The sequence below is a fragment of the Sarcophilus harrisii genome, chromosome 6, assembly GCF_902635505.1.
Source record: "Sarcophilus harrisii chromosome 6, mSarHar1.11, whole genome shotgun sequence".
NCBI lineage: Eukaryota > Metazoa > Chordata > Mammalia > Dasyuromorphia > Dasyuridae > Sarcophilus > Sarcophilus harrisii.
Genome location: NC_045431.1, coordinates 205,819,253 through 205,836,399, shown reverse-complemented (window position 1 = coordinate 205,836,399; position 17,147 = coordinate 205,819,253). Strand labels below are relative to the sequence as shown.

General features: G+C 34.3%; 1 protein-coding gene across 8 annotated transcripts in view; it reads right to left on the bottom strand.

The window, feature by feature from the left end:
* ARNTL (aryl hydrocarbon receptor nuclear translocator like) overlaps positions 1-17,147 on the bottom strand; it is a 101,547-nt gene that overhangs the window by 43,450 nt on the left and 40,950 nt on the right. For 4 of the 8 annotated variants that reach the window (XM_031941586.1, XM_031941585.1, XM_031941582.1 and 1 more), the window contains exons 3-9: positions 15,767-15,886; positions 12,596-12,730; positions 7,855-8,002; positions 7,262-7,282; positions 5,966-6,004; positions 5,627-5,668; positions 3,564-3,721 (exon numbers count right to left, since the gene is read on the bottom strand). In XM_031941586.1, the coding sequence (XP_031797446.1) occupies positions 3,564-3,721; positions 5,627-5,668; positions 5,966-6,004; positions 7,262-7,282; positions 7,855-7,994 (400 nt within the window). In that variant the 5' untranslated portion in view covers positions 7,995-8,002; positions 12,596-12,730; positions 15,767-15,886. Of the gene's footprint in view, positions 1-3,563; positions 3,722-4,785; positions 4,884-5,626; positions 5,669-5,965; positions 6,005-7,261; positions 7,283-7,854; positions 8,011-12,595; positions 12,731-15,766; positions 15,887-17,147 lie in introns of those variants that run through there. The other 4 variants (XM_031941583.1, XM_031941584.1, XM_031941587.1 and 1 more) reach the window with 4 other exon arrangements.

The following is a 17,147-nucleotide window of genomic DNA, read 5'->3' as shown; positions in this document are numbered from 1 at the left end:
TCTCCTTGGAAAGTAATAATACCATCAATGCCCATGCTTGATAAAATAAAATGTCCAAAGCACCATGAGGCTCATTCTTTTATCAGAATCACAATTAATTTACTTCTAAAAATTGAACTTTTTTTAATTTGTCACTATGTACATTACATTTCTGATTTTTATAAGGTATCTGTGGTGTAATCCAAATGGACACGTATGTGTCCATATGCAGTTTATGACATCAGCTATATCTTCTAATACATATATTGCCTTAATATATATACACACACAAGGAATTAATGTTATATTATTAATAATAAGCATAGATTATGGATCTGTATCAGTGAGTATCAATACTCACTGCATCAGAATGTGTATATAAATAATGCCTCTGATATCTGAAGATTAGCCAATGAAAAATTTAAAAGAACACATATACATAGTGAAATATCTATGCCACTGCAAATCACAATCTGAATAATATGGTTTTCATCCATTTTCTTGTGCCTGTGTGGATGGTTAAAATGATGTTTTTAAAGTAATTATATAATTTCACCATACAAGCCTGTGGTGTTCCAAAGTTGTACATAATTAGCATCATGACATCGATGAATGTGGATCTGGAAAACTTCACTACTTACTAATAGGAAATCATTCTATTTAGACTTTGTGCAGATCATCTTCCCTGACACTGAAAAATACCAAAGACAAACATGTATCTCTATTTTATACCTAACTGAATATTATTACTCAGTCACTGAACAAAGTAATTTTCAGAGTTGCATCTGTCAGATTTCAAAATTGTTTTAACATATGTGTGAAAGACACCTTAAGTAGGACTATAAAAGCAACATCTTGTTCTGTCAAGTCAAATGCTTTTACTAAACAGACACAGTAAAAGTGTCTAAGTTTCTCAGTTGTGTAACTATAAAAATGTACTAAATTTAAAAAATGACCTTGAAAGCCTACGTTTTTAACTCCTATATTCAATGAGGATCTTCTCTATATGTGCAGAAATCATTCTCATAAAAGATGAGCTATCTAGATAGATCTTAATTACATCTTCTTGGCTATCCATTTCTTGAAAAAGCACCATCTATAATCTTTTGTTCTTTTAACTTCTTGCCCTCTTGGGTACATTGTGAAAATCAATCTTCTTGTTCCATCTGTAGTCCCTTGCAAAGATTTCCCTTTGCAGGTATGTCAGGCTAAAGCACTCATCCTGACTTTGAAGATGCTACCACCCTTTTTCCCTATGTACTACAATGGTAAAGTGGTAGTTTTACTATTGTCACTGATGAGAACAGATCAAATCAGAAATCCCAGCAACTGCTTCATCTTCCACTGGTTTCCTGTTTTCCTTTGAATATCTTCTTTAAATCCTTTCTGGGCCCTGTCTCTTACCTGGCTCTCCTGCTAGGCTCTTTGCAAATTTGTTTTCTCAAGGCTCCCACAAAATTGTGAGTCCCTTAAGAGTTAGGATTTTTGATGCCTGGCACAGAATAGGCACTTAATCAATGATAATTGAGTTTTTCCTGTTTTGTTTCCTAATGTTCTATAATATTCTCAAGGTAAACTCTTACTCTAAACCAGTATTGTTCTTAAATACCACATGTCTACAGTTATTGCTAGGTAAACTGAAAATTTGGGGGTACTCTGTGGTGACTGCTTTGTTTAAATTATTTTAAGAAAGATGTCAAAGTCAATGATTTCTTCTTTGTCCATATTGCATTTTTTAGAGTCACAATCTTGTTCAAACTGACCAAGTTTAAGCTGCTCTAATGGCACACAGTATTATCTCCTTTCATTTTTATCTTTTTTTTTAATCTGGTAGCTTACTTGATTCCCCCCCCCCCCCCGCCCTTTCCAGTAAAACTGACCACAGATAGTTGTTTTTTAAATAACTGCCAAACCTATAATGATTCATTTTCTCTCTTTTCAGGTATAATTCAATAGTTTATAATGTTGTTAAGTACTCAACAAATTCAAGCATTCCTATTTGAAGAATATATTTACAACATACAGGATTTTGAGAAATCTCTAACCCTTTAGACTCTCTTCTTTTCTTAAACCCCAATCAACTTTCCCAACATATTTGTTCCATGTCCTTTGCCCATATTTACATTAAAATGTACCACGGTATGGGGCAGCTAGGTGGTGCAGTAGATAGAATACCAACTTAGGTCAGGAGAAGCTAAGTTCAAATCTGGTCTCAGACAATTAACACTTCCTAGCTGTGTGATCCTGGGCAAGTCACTTAATCCCAATTGCCTCAGGAAAAAAAAAAATGCACCAAGGCATATGCAGATTTGATTTGAAGAATATAAATCAAATTCTTCATAGTATTTCTATTTCTTCATCCTCACAATGGTTATCGAGGCATATATACTGCAAATATTTTCATGAGAATCTATTTGCTTAATCTCTTCATGACCACCATAAAATGAGATAACCAAGGGGGCTGTGAAATGAAGTTTTGTGCACCCAAAGGTGATGAAATGCAACCATCTCTTACTACTTTTTATTTGTCTTTATGATAGTTCTGTTCCTCCAACTATTTCAACTTCTTGTTTGGTAGGCTAAGATCAAATATTGATCTTTAAACTGCTTGCAGTTTAACAAAACAAACAAACAAAAAAGTCTATCACCTGCTAATTTTGGGATTAACTAGGTTGTCAGATAGCAAATACAGTCTGTTGTCAAGCACAACTCAAGTACTTCCTTCTTTAACTAAATTTATTACCAAAACTGACATGGCTTTCTTTTTCTTTTTAATTTTTTTATTAAAGCTTTTTATTTAAAAAACATATGCATGGGTAATTTTTGAACATTAACCCTAGCAAAGCCTTCTCTTCCAAATTATCTCCTCCATTCCCCCCACTCCCTCCCCTAGATGGCAGATAGGCTGACATAGCTTTCAAAAATCCTAGGTTTTTCCTAGGATCCAGGAAATGAGATATTGGAGAACTGTCTTTTTGAATCAATAACAACATAACTCATTTCTTTTTTGTGTGCATATAGCTCCACATGTATATGTTAGGAAGTGACAGAAGTAATACCATGTCTTCTATACATATGAAAGGTTCTTTTATATATATGTATATTTGAATAGTCACAAAGGTCTTTTCATTTGTACCAAACAAAAACCCTGCAAATAACATTATCTCCATTTTTGCTGATGAAAAAAAAAGGGAGATTCAGAAGTGCTAAAATAATTTGTCTTAGTCATCACATACATATGAAATGATGGTTCTGGGCCCTAAAGACAGGTCTTCTAACTTGAATTCCAATGTTGTTTCTACAAATCAATAGAAGTTGGCTTGAATTTGATATCAGGTATTTTGACTTTAAGAGCAACATTTGTTGCACTATAATATATTGTATTTAATATATAGTTGCAGAAATCGATCATTTAGTAGCCCATTCATTGATAAAATGGCAATACATTTTTTTAAAGTATGAAAATTTGCAATTGATATTTGCTTAGGTATCTTGAAATTTTCAAGATAAGTATGGGAAAATATGCTATTTAGAGTGCAAAAGAAAACAAAGAAAATACAAATTCTCTGACAAAAATGACTCACCTCTTAATGTTTTCATATGTTGAACAGCCATTCTTAGCACAGTAAGTTTATCCAACTTTCTGGACATTGCATTGCATGTTGGTACCAAAGAAGCTAGTTCATCAATAAAACTGTTCATTTTATCTCGGCGTCTTTTTTCAATTTGACTGTGAGCTTCCCTAAGCAATAACATAAAAATGATTATTCACAGGACAAAATAGTCAAAATATTCTTAAAATCCTTAAAGTATTCACCTGACATGTCAAATTTAAAATTTACACAATGTTCAAAACTGGAGGTTTGACTATATAGTAATAGTTAACATTTATATAGCACTTAAGGTTTGCAAAATGCTTTTACATACATATTGATTCTTGGCTCAATGCTTAATTATACTATAATTATCTTATTTTACTGAGTCCCAGACTTAGCTGAAACATTACAACAGTTATCTCTTTTGTTTAATTTACTAATTTAGCACACATAAAAACTATACTTTCCCCAAATATGATAAAATGTGATATTTAGTTTATAATTATACTTTTAATACAACAGCTTCTTTTCCTATTGCCCCCAAAGTAATATTTCAAACTGCTGGCTATAATGAATATTCAATTGGCATTTCATGATTATAGGGGGAAAAATCTGAAGAAAGATAAATAAAGCTTTTACTTCCTTAAAAATTTAATTCCTTTTCACATAAACTGCTCTAGAATATTATACTAACTACATGTACTTTTTCCTTCAAAAGAGATCCCATTTTAGGGATATGGCCTAGATTCAAACTAATGTGGTAATATGAATATTTTCAATTCTGTTTTCACTTTCTTATTTTCTGTACTTTAAAAAAAAAGAAAAGAAAGAAAAGCACTCCCCAACACTCCCCCCTCCCCCCCTTACAGTGGTTATTAGTTGGGAATCTGTTTCATAGTTAACCATCTTTTAAGTTTTAAAAAAGATCTCACTGGTTTTCTTTAGGAAGTATATTTCAGGTATCTTTCTAGTTAAAAAATAGTCTGTTAATGACTCATTCAATGAATCACTGTTTAATAACCCTTACATCCTTTTATCAACTGCTGTACCCCCACCACCCCCACCCCTAGAATGCAAATGGATTGGCCACCTGACCTAGGGCTTTATTTGGAAAAAGTTGCTCTCCTTTGGAAAGACCTACATGCCAATCACTCAGAGCCACGGAAGAAACTTTTTTCCTAAGCCATAACACCATAAACACTAACATTACCTTTCCAGGTCATATCTCCTTTGCTAGCAGACACTATCTCCCTGAGAGGTGATCACCATCCTTCTATAACTGTTCTCAAACAGAGACTAAGGCTGGGTCTGTATGTGGAGAGCAAACAGAACCAGAATCAAAACGTGCTCTGCTGATCTAGACAGAAGATCCATACGGGAGGCACCAGAAGCACTAGTTCTGCCACTTACACAACCTAAGGAAAATCCCTGATGACACAGTTCAAACAAATTTCACGGCTTCACATCCTGTTTGCTAGGACACAGCCTAAGTGTCTGTATTCATGGCATGATGAAATAGTAAAGAAAAAAAAAGATCCCTTATTAAAAACAATAAGCAGGGCAGAGATAACTGACTTCAGGAAACATCTGCAGTCAGCTTTAAACGGTGTGCATAGGTAAGAAATACATCATTTGGCCTTGTTACAACAGCAGAGCAGCAGCCAAATCTGGGCTTAAACACTAGACTGTTCTAATAAAGGCTTTGCTCTGGCTCAGAATGGAGTAAAGTCCATGTATCTAGGACACCTCCTTGTCCTTACAGGTAAAAGCCCCTCTAATAATCAATAATCTGCTAAAGCTGCAGGGCTATTTTTAGCTTTGGGACATCCTCTGTTGCCTCCATGGTCCCCTGAGCCTTCAATCTGCTAAAAGAACTGAAAATGGGGCCAACCTAACCTGGAGAAAAGAGCCTTGCACAAGGCCCAGCAGGTTACACAGCAACTCCTTCTTCCTCCCTTATCCCTAACGAATGGATATAATGATACTGCTTCTTTGGTATCCATCAGGATCAGTCATCATAAGTAAAACATGTGATGAGATTGGACAGTTACCTGGCATTTCTGATTCTGCCTTGCTGGTCTGGGTATTCCAACCTAAAAGAGAAAAACCCCATAAAGCCCAGAAGATTAGTGGTAGAGTCGGTCATTTTCTTTCCCATTTCTTTTCTCAACTACTACTTCATACTAAGTTATTTACCTTTAGGCCCTGGTGTCCCCTGAGCAATGCCATGAAGTGGTACTGTGACTGAGATAAGGGTCATTACTATCTGTTTCACAATTTGGAGGGGAAGGGAGTTACTGCTCTGGATTATATGTAAATTAAGCAAACATAAAAAAATAACAACAGCAAGTCTTTTGAAACATACATATTAATAAACATGCGTGATATACCTTCCATGCTGGTCATCTTTGTCTGTATCCATACTTTCTCTGAAAACAAAACAAAAATATTCAAACTCATTAATAAAATATTCAAAAAAGTTTTTTCATAATATGAAAAGCTCCCATTGTTTAGAAGTCAACAGCTAAATTAATCAAATTACACAATAGCCTTAACTCCAGAAGAATAATAAGTGAAGGATATTCCTAAGTGATGAAACAGTAACTTTAAGACACTGAAATGCCTTTCAGATCAAAGAAAAATTATATTTGGGTTTAATATGGCACTAACATCAATTGTAAAGTGTCTTACTGTGCTTTCTTTTTAAATCAGTATGACATACAGAATCCCATTCAGTCAAACAGAATATTAATGTAACTAGAACACAGCCTACTTCCTGATCATTCTAGATAAATGAACAACTTTTGTAAAGTACCAAGAGGGGTCAACAACAATGTCCTATCAGAACTGGAAAGACTTGAATACTAAGACCAGAGAATGACATAAAGCCTTGCTATATGTTTTGCTTCCTTCTTATTTGGTAATTTTTGAGTACATTGGATTTTCAAATTTTTAGAAGGGGAAACCTTCCTTCTTTGGGGTGGAGGGAGAAAGGGGGAGAGAGGGGGAGAGATAGAGAGAGAGAGAATGTATGTGTGTGTATCTTAATATGACTTCACAGGCACAAATCAAATGTTTTAATTTTTATTTTCCTTTCAGGGAATTCTTATGGATACCTCATTGAACTCTGAAAGTCCATGTGAAAAGACTGAAAACCTAGTGGTTCCAAAGGTTCATTAGAATAACAACATTTTGCCTATAAGGGAGGGCTAAATAAAGAAGTCTTTCTTTTCTTTTGGGCCTCATCTTTTTGTTAGAGAAACTTCTCAAGAAAAGGAATGTCAAAGGCAAAACTTTATATACTTCAAGGCAGATAGGGAGCAATCTAGAATATCTAGAATTTGGATCGTGTCAACAACATAACATAATGAGGGAAAAAGATCTCAGCTAAAGCACATCCAACTCTTAGTAATGAAGGGAAAGCAAGCAGTAGCATCTTCTTAGAGGCACTGTCTTTACATTCATTATTCTGCTTGGGCTTCCCTCCACCCCCAATTATCTTGAATTTAATAAATGCAGATTTACTAACCATCTCCAAAGAAATTCTAACATCTCTAATTTAAGATTTCAAAAATATTCCACTCTGACTTTGTCCATAAATGATATATACTTTTTCACACTATTTCTTTAGATTTTTACTTAAATATGGTAGAAGTATAAAAATTTAAATGTGAAAATTTACTTACTCAAAAGAAAAGCCATCAAGTCTGAAAAGAAACACAAATACTATTCATTATAACAGGTACAAGCTTATAGTATCTTCAGCAAAATGTCAGTGATCTGAATCTTATTCAAGTGCTCTAATGTTGCTCTCAAAATAGAAAAATTACCACATTCACTTATGAATGATTTTAGACGTGATTATCAACTGTATAGGCAGAAGAGAAACCTTTCTTTAGTAAAGGGTGCACTTGGTGACTGTGCACAGACAAAATGCACAAATAAATCCATTCATTTATTAATTCAACAAACATTTACTCAAAATCTTGTTTAAAACATTAAAGACCTGAGCTCTAGAAGGAAATTGAAAAATTTTAGTAAATTGTAGAATCTGGCTTTTAAATCTCCTCTTTTAGTTTATATAGGAGTAAAAAGGAGGACAAAAGAAGTCAGTGAGAAAGAAGAAAACATAGAAATAATGCATAATTGTCTTGGGGAATAATTTTTTATCATGAATAAGGTCATAGCTTCAAGGTTAAATAAAAGGCAATGCTTAGAATTTAGATTTGACCACTTTTAAACAAATTTAAATAAGAGAAAGAAAACCCTAAATCCTTACTGATAATCAGTTGAACTGCCTTTCCTTTTTCGATTACAATCCATCCCAGTAGCATTAAGAGAGCTAGAGATGAGGTCAGTGGGACCTGGTGACATAAAATCACTAATTGTAGAAGAAATGTCCATTCTCTGGTCAGCCATTGAATATTCTGAAAATGTCAAGAAAGGCAAATAAGTCCAGTTATTAAAACACCATATTCAAATGGACTAAGGGGACCCAAAATTCCCAACAATATCCCAAATTTTGAAATGTCTCACAACCAAAGTCCTTAGCAAGTCTCACTCCTAGGTCCTTGTCAAATTATGAAGTGGAATTATAGAAGGTTGGCCCTTGGATATTGGATTGGTTTGGAGATTGGCAATTGGAAACTGGCCCTCAGTCCAATCTTCTCATTTTACAGTCGAGTAATGAGACCAATCAAGAAGTCATTTACTTAATACTAAATAGTATTACTATTATATAATACTAAATACTAAATAGGTGGTAAAGACAAAATTAGAATCTAAGTCCCTGTGCTCTGAATCTTTCCATTACACCATGCCATTACAGCCAAACTTATTCTAGAGGGCACATCAAACACCCCGTTATCTGGGAACTATCCCCTCTAGCTAGCACACCATGCTGACCTTTGGCATCAAGAACTTTTTGTAGCTATCACATTCTCTTATGTTAGGGTCACTATACTTTCTAATATGACAATTTATTAATATGCTAAGAGGATTAATAGCCCAATTAATGGCTAGAGGAATTCCCCTCACTACTTTTATTCCTTTCCTGGGTAATAACCTCTACTGGGGGACTTTGTGATGCAATGCTACCATCTCTATTGTGTACATATAGATACTATAAGAGTATCTATAAAGATAAGAAATTCAGTTCTTCTATCTACAACTATTTAGTAAGAATGACACTGGACAGGTAGGCTTCATTTCATTATATTACATAAAGGGTGATGTTGGTCCAGGCCTGATAGAGAAGAAAAGTATATTATCAGACTTATGATTTGGCCTACTCATTTTTTATCCATGACATAAAATGAACAGAAAATTGATACCTTCCTTTCACTTCCCTTTTGGTGAAATATAGATAGTCAAGGCATGTGAAAGAGGGAAAGTGAACATGAAACAAAGAAATTTCAAACTGTATCTATTCTAACTAAACACATTTTAAATAATGCTCAAGAAAGCTATTTCTAAATACTACTGTACTATAAAATGTATTTGCAAGAGATATTTCTCCCCCTCCCTCCTCTGCATTAATAGAGATAATGAATAATACTGAGAGCTTTGGTGTGGGGTACAAAGTTTATGATGGAACTGGGGCCATAAACAGCAGTAGAAAACAAAAGGTAAAAGACAAATTAATTATGGGATAAAAGAAAGTGGAGGATGGAAATAGACTAGAGGTGGTAGGGGTAGTGAAAGGAGAATGAAGCTTGGTTTAGAAATGAAAACAGGGGCAACTAGGTGGTACAGTGCATAGAGCACCAGCCCTGAAGTCAGGAGGACCTGAATTCAAATATGAACTCAGACACTTAACACTTTCAAGCTGTGTGACCCTAGACAAGTCACTTAACCCTAATTGCCTCAGCAAAAAAAAAAAAAAAAAAAAAAAAAAAGGAAAAGGAAAAGAAAAAAAAGAAAAAGAAAAGAAAACTCTCAATGAAATAAACTATTTATGGGAGCAGAGAAAATTGTTTGAAAATACATATTCTAATTACTCATCTGGTATGACTCCTAGGTTCTTGAAAACTTCCAGAGAACTACAAGCATTGGCAGGTCCTTGCCATAAAGTAATGATTTCTCTAGAAGCACAGTATAATATCTGGTGTCCAAGGCCCATCTTGATAAATGCTAAAAGGCTCATTAGACATCTGGTAAATGATCATTTGGCCATAAAAACCAAAAGAAAATAGCAAATGACCCTCGGTTTTGTATGAATTTTTCTGCCAGTGATGGTGGCAAAGTAGCAGAAAATGGAACAGATGATAATAAGAAGCAGGTTGCCCTTTTTAAAAATTTTCAATAGCATTTGACTTTTCTGTAGAGAGAACTCTGGAAACAAAATGTTAACTCAGTGGAACTGATGAGATGATTGTTCTCTAGTTTACATATACATAGTATGCGGTAATGATGTAGTTGTATTAGGGTATATAAGGGCTAAGAAGGACTGGAAGAGAGACATTCTATCTTTGACCAGCCCCTGGTGGCTCTCATACCTCCTGCACTAAGATCAAGACTGGGCCAGAATAAAGAATCTAGACTCTATTCTTGATCATTCTTGTGGTGTCTATCCTGCTGAGATCAAGGCCCATCCGAAGAACGTCCAGAAAGCTAGCTCAAACATTACTCTTTTCCAATTACATGTAAAGATAATTTACAACATTCATTTAATTGTTCCAAAATTTTCTCCGTCCTTCTTTTAGCTCTCCTTCTCTGAGACAGCAATTTGATTTAGATTAAATACGTGCAAAAGAATGTTTCTAAAAACAATCTAAAAACTTAACTGTTGATATTCTAAATGTGAAATCTTCATCCAATAACCAATAAACATAGAACTATAGAACTACATGAAGAAAATTATATCAATCTATATTTTCATTTTAAATGCAATCAGAAGAGATAACTCAGCTTCTGAATAGAGAAATAGAAGAATAAATGATAGTTTTATTGTGGGTCCAACGGTAACAATTTAAAAAAACAAATTTTCATGAGACAGTTGGTCGTTTATATTATAGTACTCAGGATAAGCATTTGCAAAAATATCATCATGAAGACAATTGAAGCTAGACAGACCAATGGATAAAGTATTGAGCCTGGTGTCAGAAAGACACAAATTCAAACTTAGCCTCTCAGACACTTACTAATGTATAACTCTGGACAAATCACTTAGCTTTTTTTCAGCCTCAGTTTCCTCAAATGTAAAATGGGAAAAGCTCCATCCGTTACATAACTGACTGAAAAGTTTGGTGAACAGAAGATGCCATCATGTCTGTTCTCTTCTAATCAGCAAATACTTTTTGACAGAACTTTAACGGCTCTACTCTATGTAAAGTGGCTCCCATGCAGGTGTTCAAATCATGAGATTCTTTAAAAGGTATAACAGTTTGAAAATTGATTATTGAGATAAAGTGAGGCATAAAACACACAAGGTTTCACAAGATTATTGTGAGGGGAAAATGACATAATACTTGTATGGTAGGTGCTTAATAAAAACTTTCCATTCCTTACACATCAACAACTGCTATAGAGGATGAGGAGGTAAAAGAAATTCTACAATGAACCTGTTAAATCCCTCTAAATTAAATCAATATATATTCTAATCCTCATTCTTGAAAAGGACCAAAATGATATCACTATGTTAGAGTCAAGTTAAATTGTGTCCAATTGTGGCTGATCTGACCAAAATGAGCTTGGAATGCTCTGCCACACATCAGGCATAAATAGTCCATATAAACAATTGGAATAGCTTTTCTAACTCTATGCAAAAAAGGTACATATATGTACACAAACATATATGAATACTTTTTTCAAGAAGTTGGGAGTTACTATAGATGGTAAATACATACAGCATCACAACAAATGAAATCTATTTTTTTTAATTTTGCAGAAAGATTATTTTAGAAATTACTATTTTATAGAAATTATAATTTATAGATTTTTTGTACTTTTATAGAAAGATAGGAAAGAACTGACAATCCACATGTGAATCATTCAGCTTCTAAAACAAAAATCAAAATTAAAATTACATTAGAAGAACAGAAAATAAGAAGACTGAGTATAATTAATACAATTCCAATCTTACTGATTTAAAAAAGCTACTGCCACCAAAAATGGGAAATGGATAAAAGAACTATATAGACTATCATCATTTCCTAGGATAGGCTAACTAAATTAACTAGTGTCAGCCAATTGCTACAATGAAGAAGCTTACAAACCACCTCCATCCACTTATTCTATATTTTATTGCCCAGAAGAGAAAGACATCAACCAAAGACAACAATTTATTACAGATGAAATTTATATGCAATAAAAAGCAATGGAGGAAAAACAAACATTTCAAAAGCTTAGAAAAAGTCCTAAATGAAAAAAAGTCATCAAGATTTTTATGATAAATGCTTTTCTTCATTAATAACACTGGAGCCACCATGAATGAACTCTAAATTCACAGTCCCTGACATGTTACACAATGAGATAAAAATTACACTAAAGGGAACAAAGCTGGAATCAGATTAGCCCTAGTAATCACAAAGTAACTTCATGCTTAAAACAATACAATTTTAAAGGTGCTGATGGATCAGTTCTCAAGATATATGAAAGTAGATATCTGAAAGATATCAAATGCTTGGAGGGAATATAAGACATTGTTATTCTTACCTGAAAAAGGAACAGTGAAAAATCAATAACTACATAGTCTTGTGTTTCCTTCTCACTTCCATATAATCTTTATGAGAATAATCTACAAAAGGTATATTTGATGAAGAAGCAAACAGACAGGTTTTCTTAAGTCATATTCTCCATCCGTTACATAACTGACTGAAAAGTTTGGTGAATAGAAGATGCCATCATGTCTGTTCTCTTCTAATCAGCAAATACTCTTTGCCAGAACTTTAACGGCTCTACTCCATGTAAAGTGGCTCCCATGCAGGTGTTCAAATTATGAGATTCTTTAAAAGGTATAACAGTTTGAAAATTGATTATTGAGATAAAGTGAGGCATAAAACACACAGATGTATACTCACCAAAGATATTTACTAAGGTCACAGAGGATGTCCAATGCAGAGTCTAAAACGAAGAGGAATTCCCTCTAGAAGGTGAGGTCCTGGAGATGCTCCTCTTTGTAGATGATATCAAGTCCCAGAACATTGTAGAGCCTCCTAAGCAAAATCCAAAATCACTCAATTGTTTGGCCTTATTATTAAAATACAAGAAATTATTATTAATACAAGAAAAAGCAACTGGATGAAGAATGTCTGGTTCCTAGGCTATGATTTGCAGTTAGATAGACAATCCATAAAGCTGGTTCACCATCAATGCATTTATCCTGAACAGATATAGTAGATCATGAATTTCTTCTAGAATTGAAAAGGAGGAAAGAAACTGGATAGCATATTAAAAATTACATGATTCCATGTCTTCTCTCTGACACAATGGCCCAACTTTTTCACATCAATATTCTTTTGAAAACAACATCAAAAGACTTCAGAACTCTGATCAAAACTGTAAACAGTCATGACTTCTGAGGATGGCAATGAAGCATTCCTCTAGCCTCCCAGAAAAGTGGAGGTGGATAAGTATATAATATGGCATACGTTTTCAGACACAGCACGGTATTTATTTGTTTTTCTTAATTGTATTTATTGGTTCTTGGGGCCACGAAGAGTAATTGAGAAGTGACAATGATATGAAAAAACAACAAAAATAATCGTAATGTGTTTTCATAAAAACTCTTCTAGTCAGCTATAGAATAGCAAATCTTAGAATATGACAGTCTCCAAAAAATTCAACCTAATTGCCCAAAGAGTTAATGAAAGCTACAATATGGTATAATCATGAACAAGATGTGGTATATTACAAAAAAAAAAAAATACTGATGTCTTGGCTTGCTTATATGAATCATGGCTCTACATGAATACTTCTACCAGTAATAAGGATTTCAACCCATCTGATGTTTCATCCTGTGTAACTCCTGTTCATAACCTTATAAATTCTTCAGAGTTGGTCTAACCAATGTAATGGTGGCCTAAAGAATGGCATTAAGAGATGCCTAACTGGAAAAGGAGGTAAAGCAGTCATAACATGAGAAGTGGGAGATGACTAATGGCAGCTCAAGTATTTTACTGATGTATTTACATTATGTCAAGACATTTAGAGAAAGACCCCAGCATAATGGATGAACCAACCATGGAGGACTGTTGACTGATTGATACCGGTTTTTTAAAGTATGTAAATAACATTAAAAAACCATAGTTTTTCCTCTGTTCCCCAATTTCTCCTGCTGCATAGGGAAGGGTTTCCATCAGATCTGTGAGGACATTCCTCCCTCTCTAACATTACAGCAATCTGTGTGCTTCTTGAGTTATTATATTTAGTAGGTCCTTGAAAAAATTTAAAACTAGGTTTCATTTTACTTAGAATTTAAGGGCCAGAAGATTAGGAATAGTATTTTGAATGACATCCAAGAAGAAAAAAAAGTTTCTTTAAATATATCAGAGAAGGATCCTGGCATTCCTAAATTACTATGAGGGCAAAAGGTAATCCCATAATTGTTATGGGCAAAAGAAAATCCCAGTCACTAATCCCTTTATTCTAGCCTATATAGCAGAATATTAGTGAGACTTCCATTTCCAAACTGTTCTATGAAAGGAATAAGGTAATGTTATATAGGTAGAATGCCTGGAATACAAAGCATTACCTGGAGTCTTTGGATGAGATCAAGGATAAAGGGGAAACATATGAATCAAAATATTAGAACTGTTAGAGTCCTAACAGACTATCAGTATCCTTCATTGTTCTGAGAAAGAAACCAAATATTAGTTGATGGCAGAATCTTACCAAAAGTTGCAAGAGTTATGCTATAAGCTCCATAAGGGCAGGGAATGTCTGATAGAACCCAGATTTCCTAAAACTCAATTCAATTCTATTTATTTCAAACATTTATGAAGGTTCTATCATAAGCAAAGTTATTGTGTATGTGGTAGAATCCTAAAAAGAAAAACAAGTCTGCCTTCAAGCTTATATTCTACTGGGTAGGGAACTGAACATATTCTGAGATAAGCAAATACAAGGTAATCTGAGGAGAGAAAACACTGTGTACACACAAGTTTGTGCATGCATAGGTATATGTTTATGTTCATGTGCATGAGTATGTATGTATGTGTGCACATGTGTGTGCACACACATGTGCAAGGGAAGGCTTCAAAGAGAAAGTGGCACCCTGATTCTGAAGTGGAGAAATAGAGGTGAAGAGCAAGGGAGAACATGTCAGGAATAATACCTGCCAAAATGACTAAATGTCTTCTGTCCAATACGTCCCACCACATTTTCCAATCATCATTCCACAAGGTAATTATGTCAAAGGGATGGAGAGTTGTAAAGATGAACTCTAATTAGAGACCAATGTACCTATAATTGAGAGTAGGGATAGAATCTAGGATCTGTGATGTCACTGATACAGGGAAATCCCAGGTAAAGAAACTCTCACCATAGAGATTCATCATCAAAAGGTTGTTCATCAGGGGATGAATATTTTTGGTCACAGAAATTCATGTCTGTTAAAGCATGGAGGGAGTACCCACATTGATGAAATAAATAAAGGATAGGATCAGCAAAAACAGAGCAAAAATAGCCCATTGGGGGAAAAACAGTATAGTGTGAAGTACAATCATATCTTAACCATTTACTGGAATTCATATGCATGTAAAAAGAAAGGAAAACCAAAGGATATAAACTTATGTAAATTCAGAGGTGGAAGAACTTCAGACAGAAAACAGATAATCTAATCACAACCAAGTGAGACACCTGTTTTATAACCACAACAAGTAACTGGTCCTTTAGCCTATTGCCTTAAAAATCTAATATTTAAGACAGTTATCATGGAGGGTATTTATCCTCAGAGAATATCTTTTAGGGCTACCCACTAGCAAAAGAATGAGTATGTGGTCAAAGAAACCAAGGAATCCAACCTAGAAGGTGAAAAGTCTGTGCTTTATTCTGTTTTGTTTTGTTTTTTAAACTCAGATACAGCTAGTTAATGTGGACACATTCTCCAAAGCCAAGGGACCTTTTTAAAGCATTATAGAAAAATGAGCTATTATTACTTGACCTATATTTCTGAAATGAATAGTTCAACCTTAGTGATAACCACTAAAATAGCTTCAAAGTGAGTATATCTACTGGGGATAACTCCTTACCTGAAAATATTTTTCGAATTTCAGATTTATACTAGGAACCAGGTCTCCACCGTGTGCTTGTCACCTAAAGGCTTTTCTCATATCCTCTTGTTTTCTAGTCCATAAGATTCTCACAGAATCCTAGAAAGGGGAATACATAAAGGGAAGAAAGGAAAAAAAACACTAAGATAATTTTAATATAAATGAAAGAATATTTTAATAAGGGGGAATGGAGAGAGTTGGGTTCACTTACAGGGCTTTCATATATAGACAGTGACAATCAGATATTTCCTGATCCCATCTCTTTCCAGTCTAACCAATTATTTTACAATTTATATTTACAATTATCTTCTTAAAAATATGGCTATAATAATGTAAAGGTGGAAGGAGGAAAAAGAGGGAGGGGAGCCTGGTGAAGAGTGTTGTCTGTAAAGAATATTTCCCAAGTTCTTTAAATACCAATTCAAAAGGAAGCAAGACAGACATTTTTTTGTTTTATTAACTTCAAAAAATGTTTAGTCTAATGTCCATTTACCCATATAGGTAATATTCCTATAGTAGATAACTGGGTAAAGATGGAGGTGAAAACATTCTCTGATACAAAATAATAACACTATTATGTTGTTCAGTCATTTCTGCATCTGACTCACTGTGATTCCATTTGGGGTCTTCTTGGCAAAGATATTGGTTTGCTATTTCCTTCTCCACTTCATTTTAAAGATGAGGAAACTAAGCAAACAGGTTTCAATGACTTGCCCAGAGTCACAAAGTTAGCAAGTACCTGAGGCCAGATTTGACCTCAGGGAGATAAATCTTCTCGACTCCAGGCCCAGCCTTTTAACCACTATGGCACCTAGCTGTTCCTAATGTAACACTTGAGAATTATTACTGAAGATATTATAGGAAATTCATAATAAAAATCTAAGGAATTGTTATAACTTTTGAACTTTATGAAGTCAAAAGAAAGAAATTCCAAGAGCATTTAATGAGATTTCTACACTGAATCCCATTACCCATTTCCTCTATTTCTTCTAAGGAACTAAAGTTGATTTGAGAAGGAAGGAATTTCCTCCCCTTTTTCCTTCAGATTCCCACAGAGAACTTGTTTTTTTTCACCTTCTTTTTGACACAGCTGATTCTTTGCACCTACACATGTTGCTGATCCTCCGCCTTCCTCCATTCTGCCTCAGAGGCCTACATGAATATCTGTGCTATAAAACAGCACTTGCTGGCACTTAGGTTTCTCTTGTGTTTGATTCATTCACAAGATTCATTTGGATCTTATCTTCTCATTAAAAGAGTCTTAACAGCTTGTTTCAGAACCAAATCTATTCTGTTCTCTCATCTAGCCAGTCTTTTCAGTCACATCCAGAAAACAGAAGGCTGGCTCGCTTTCCCTTGG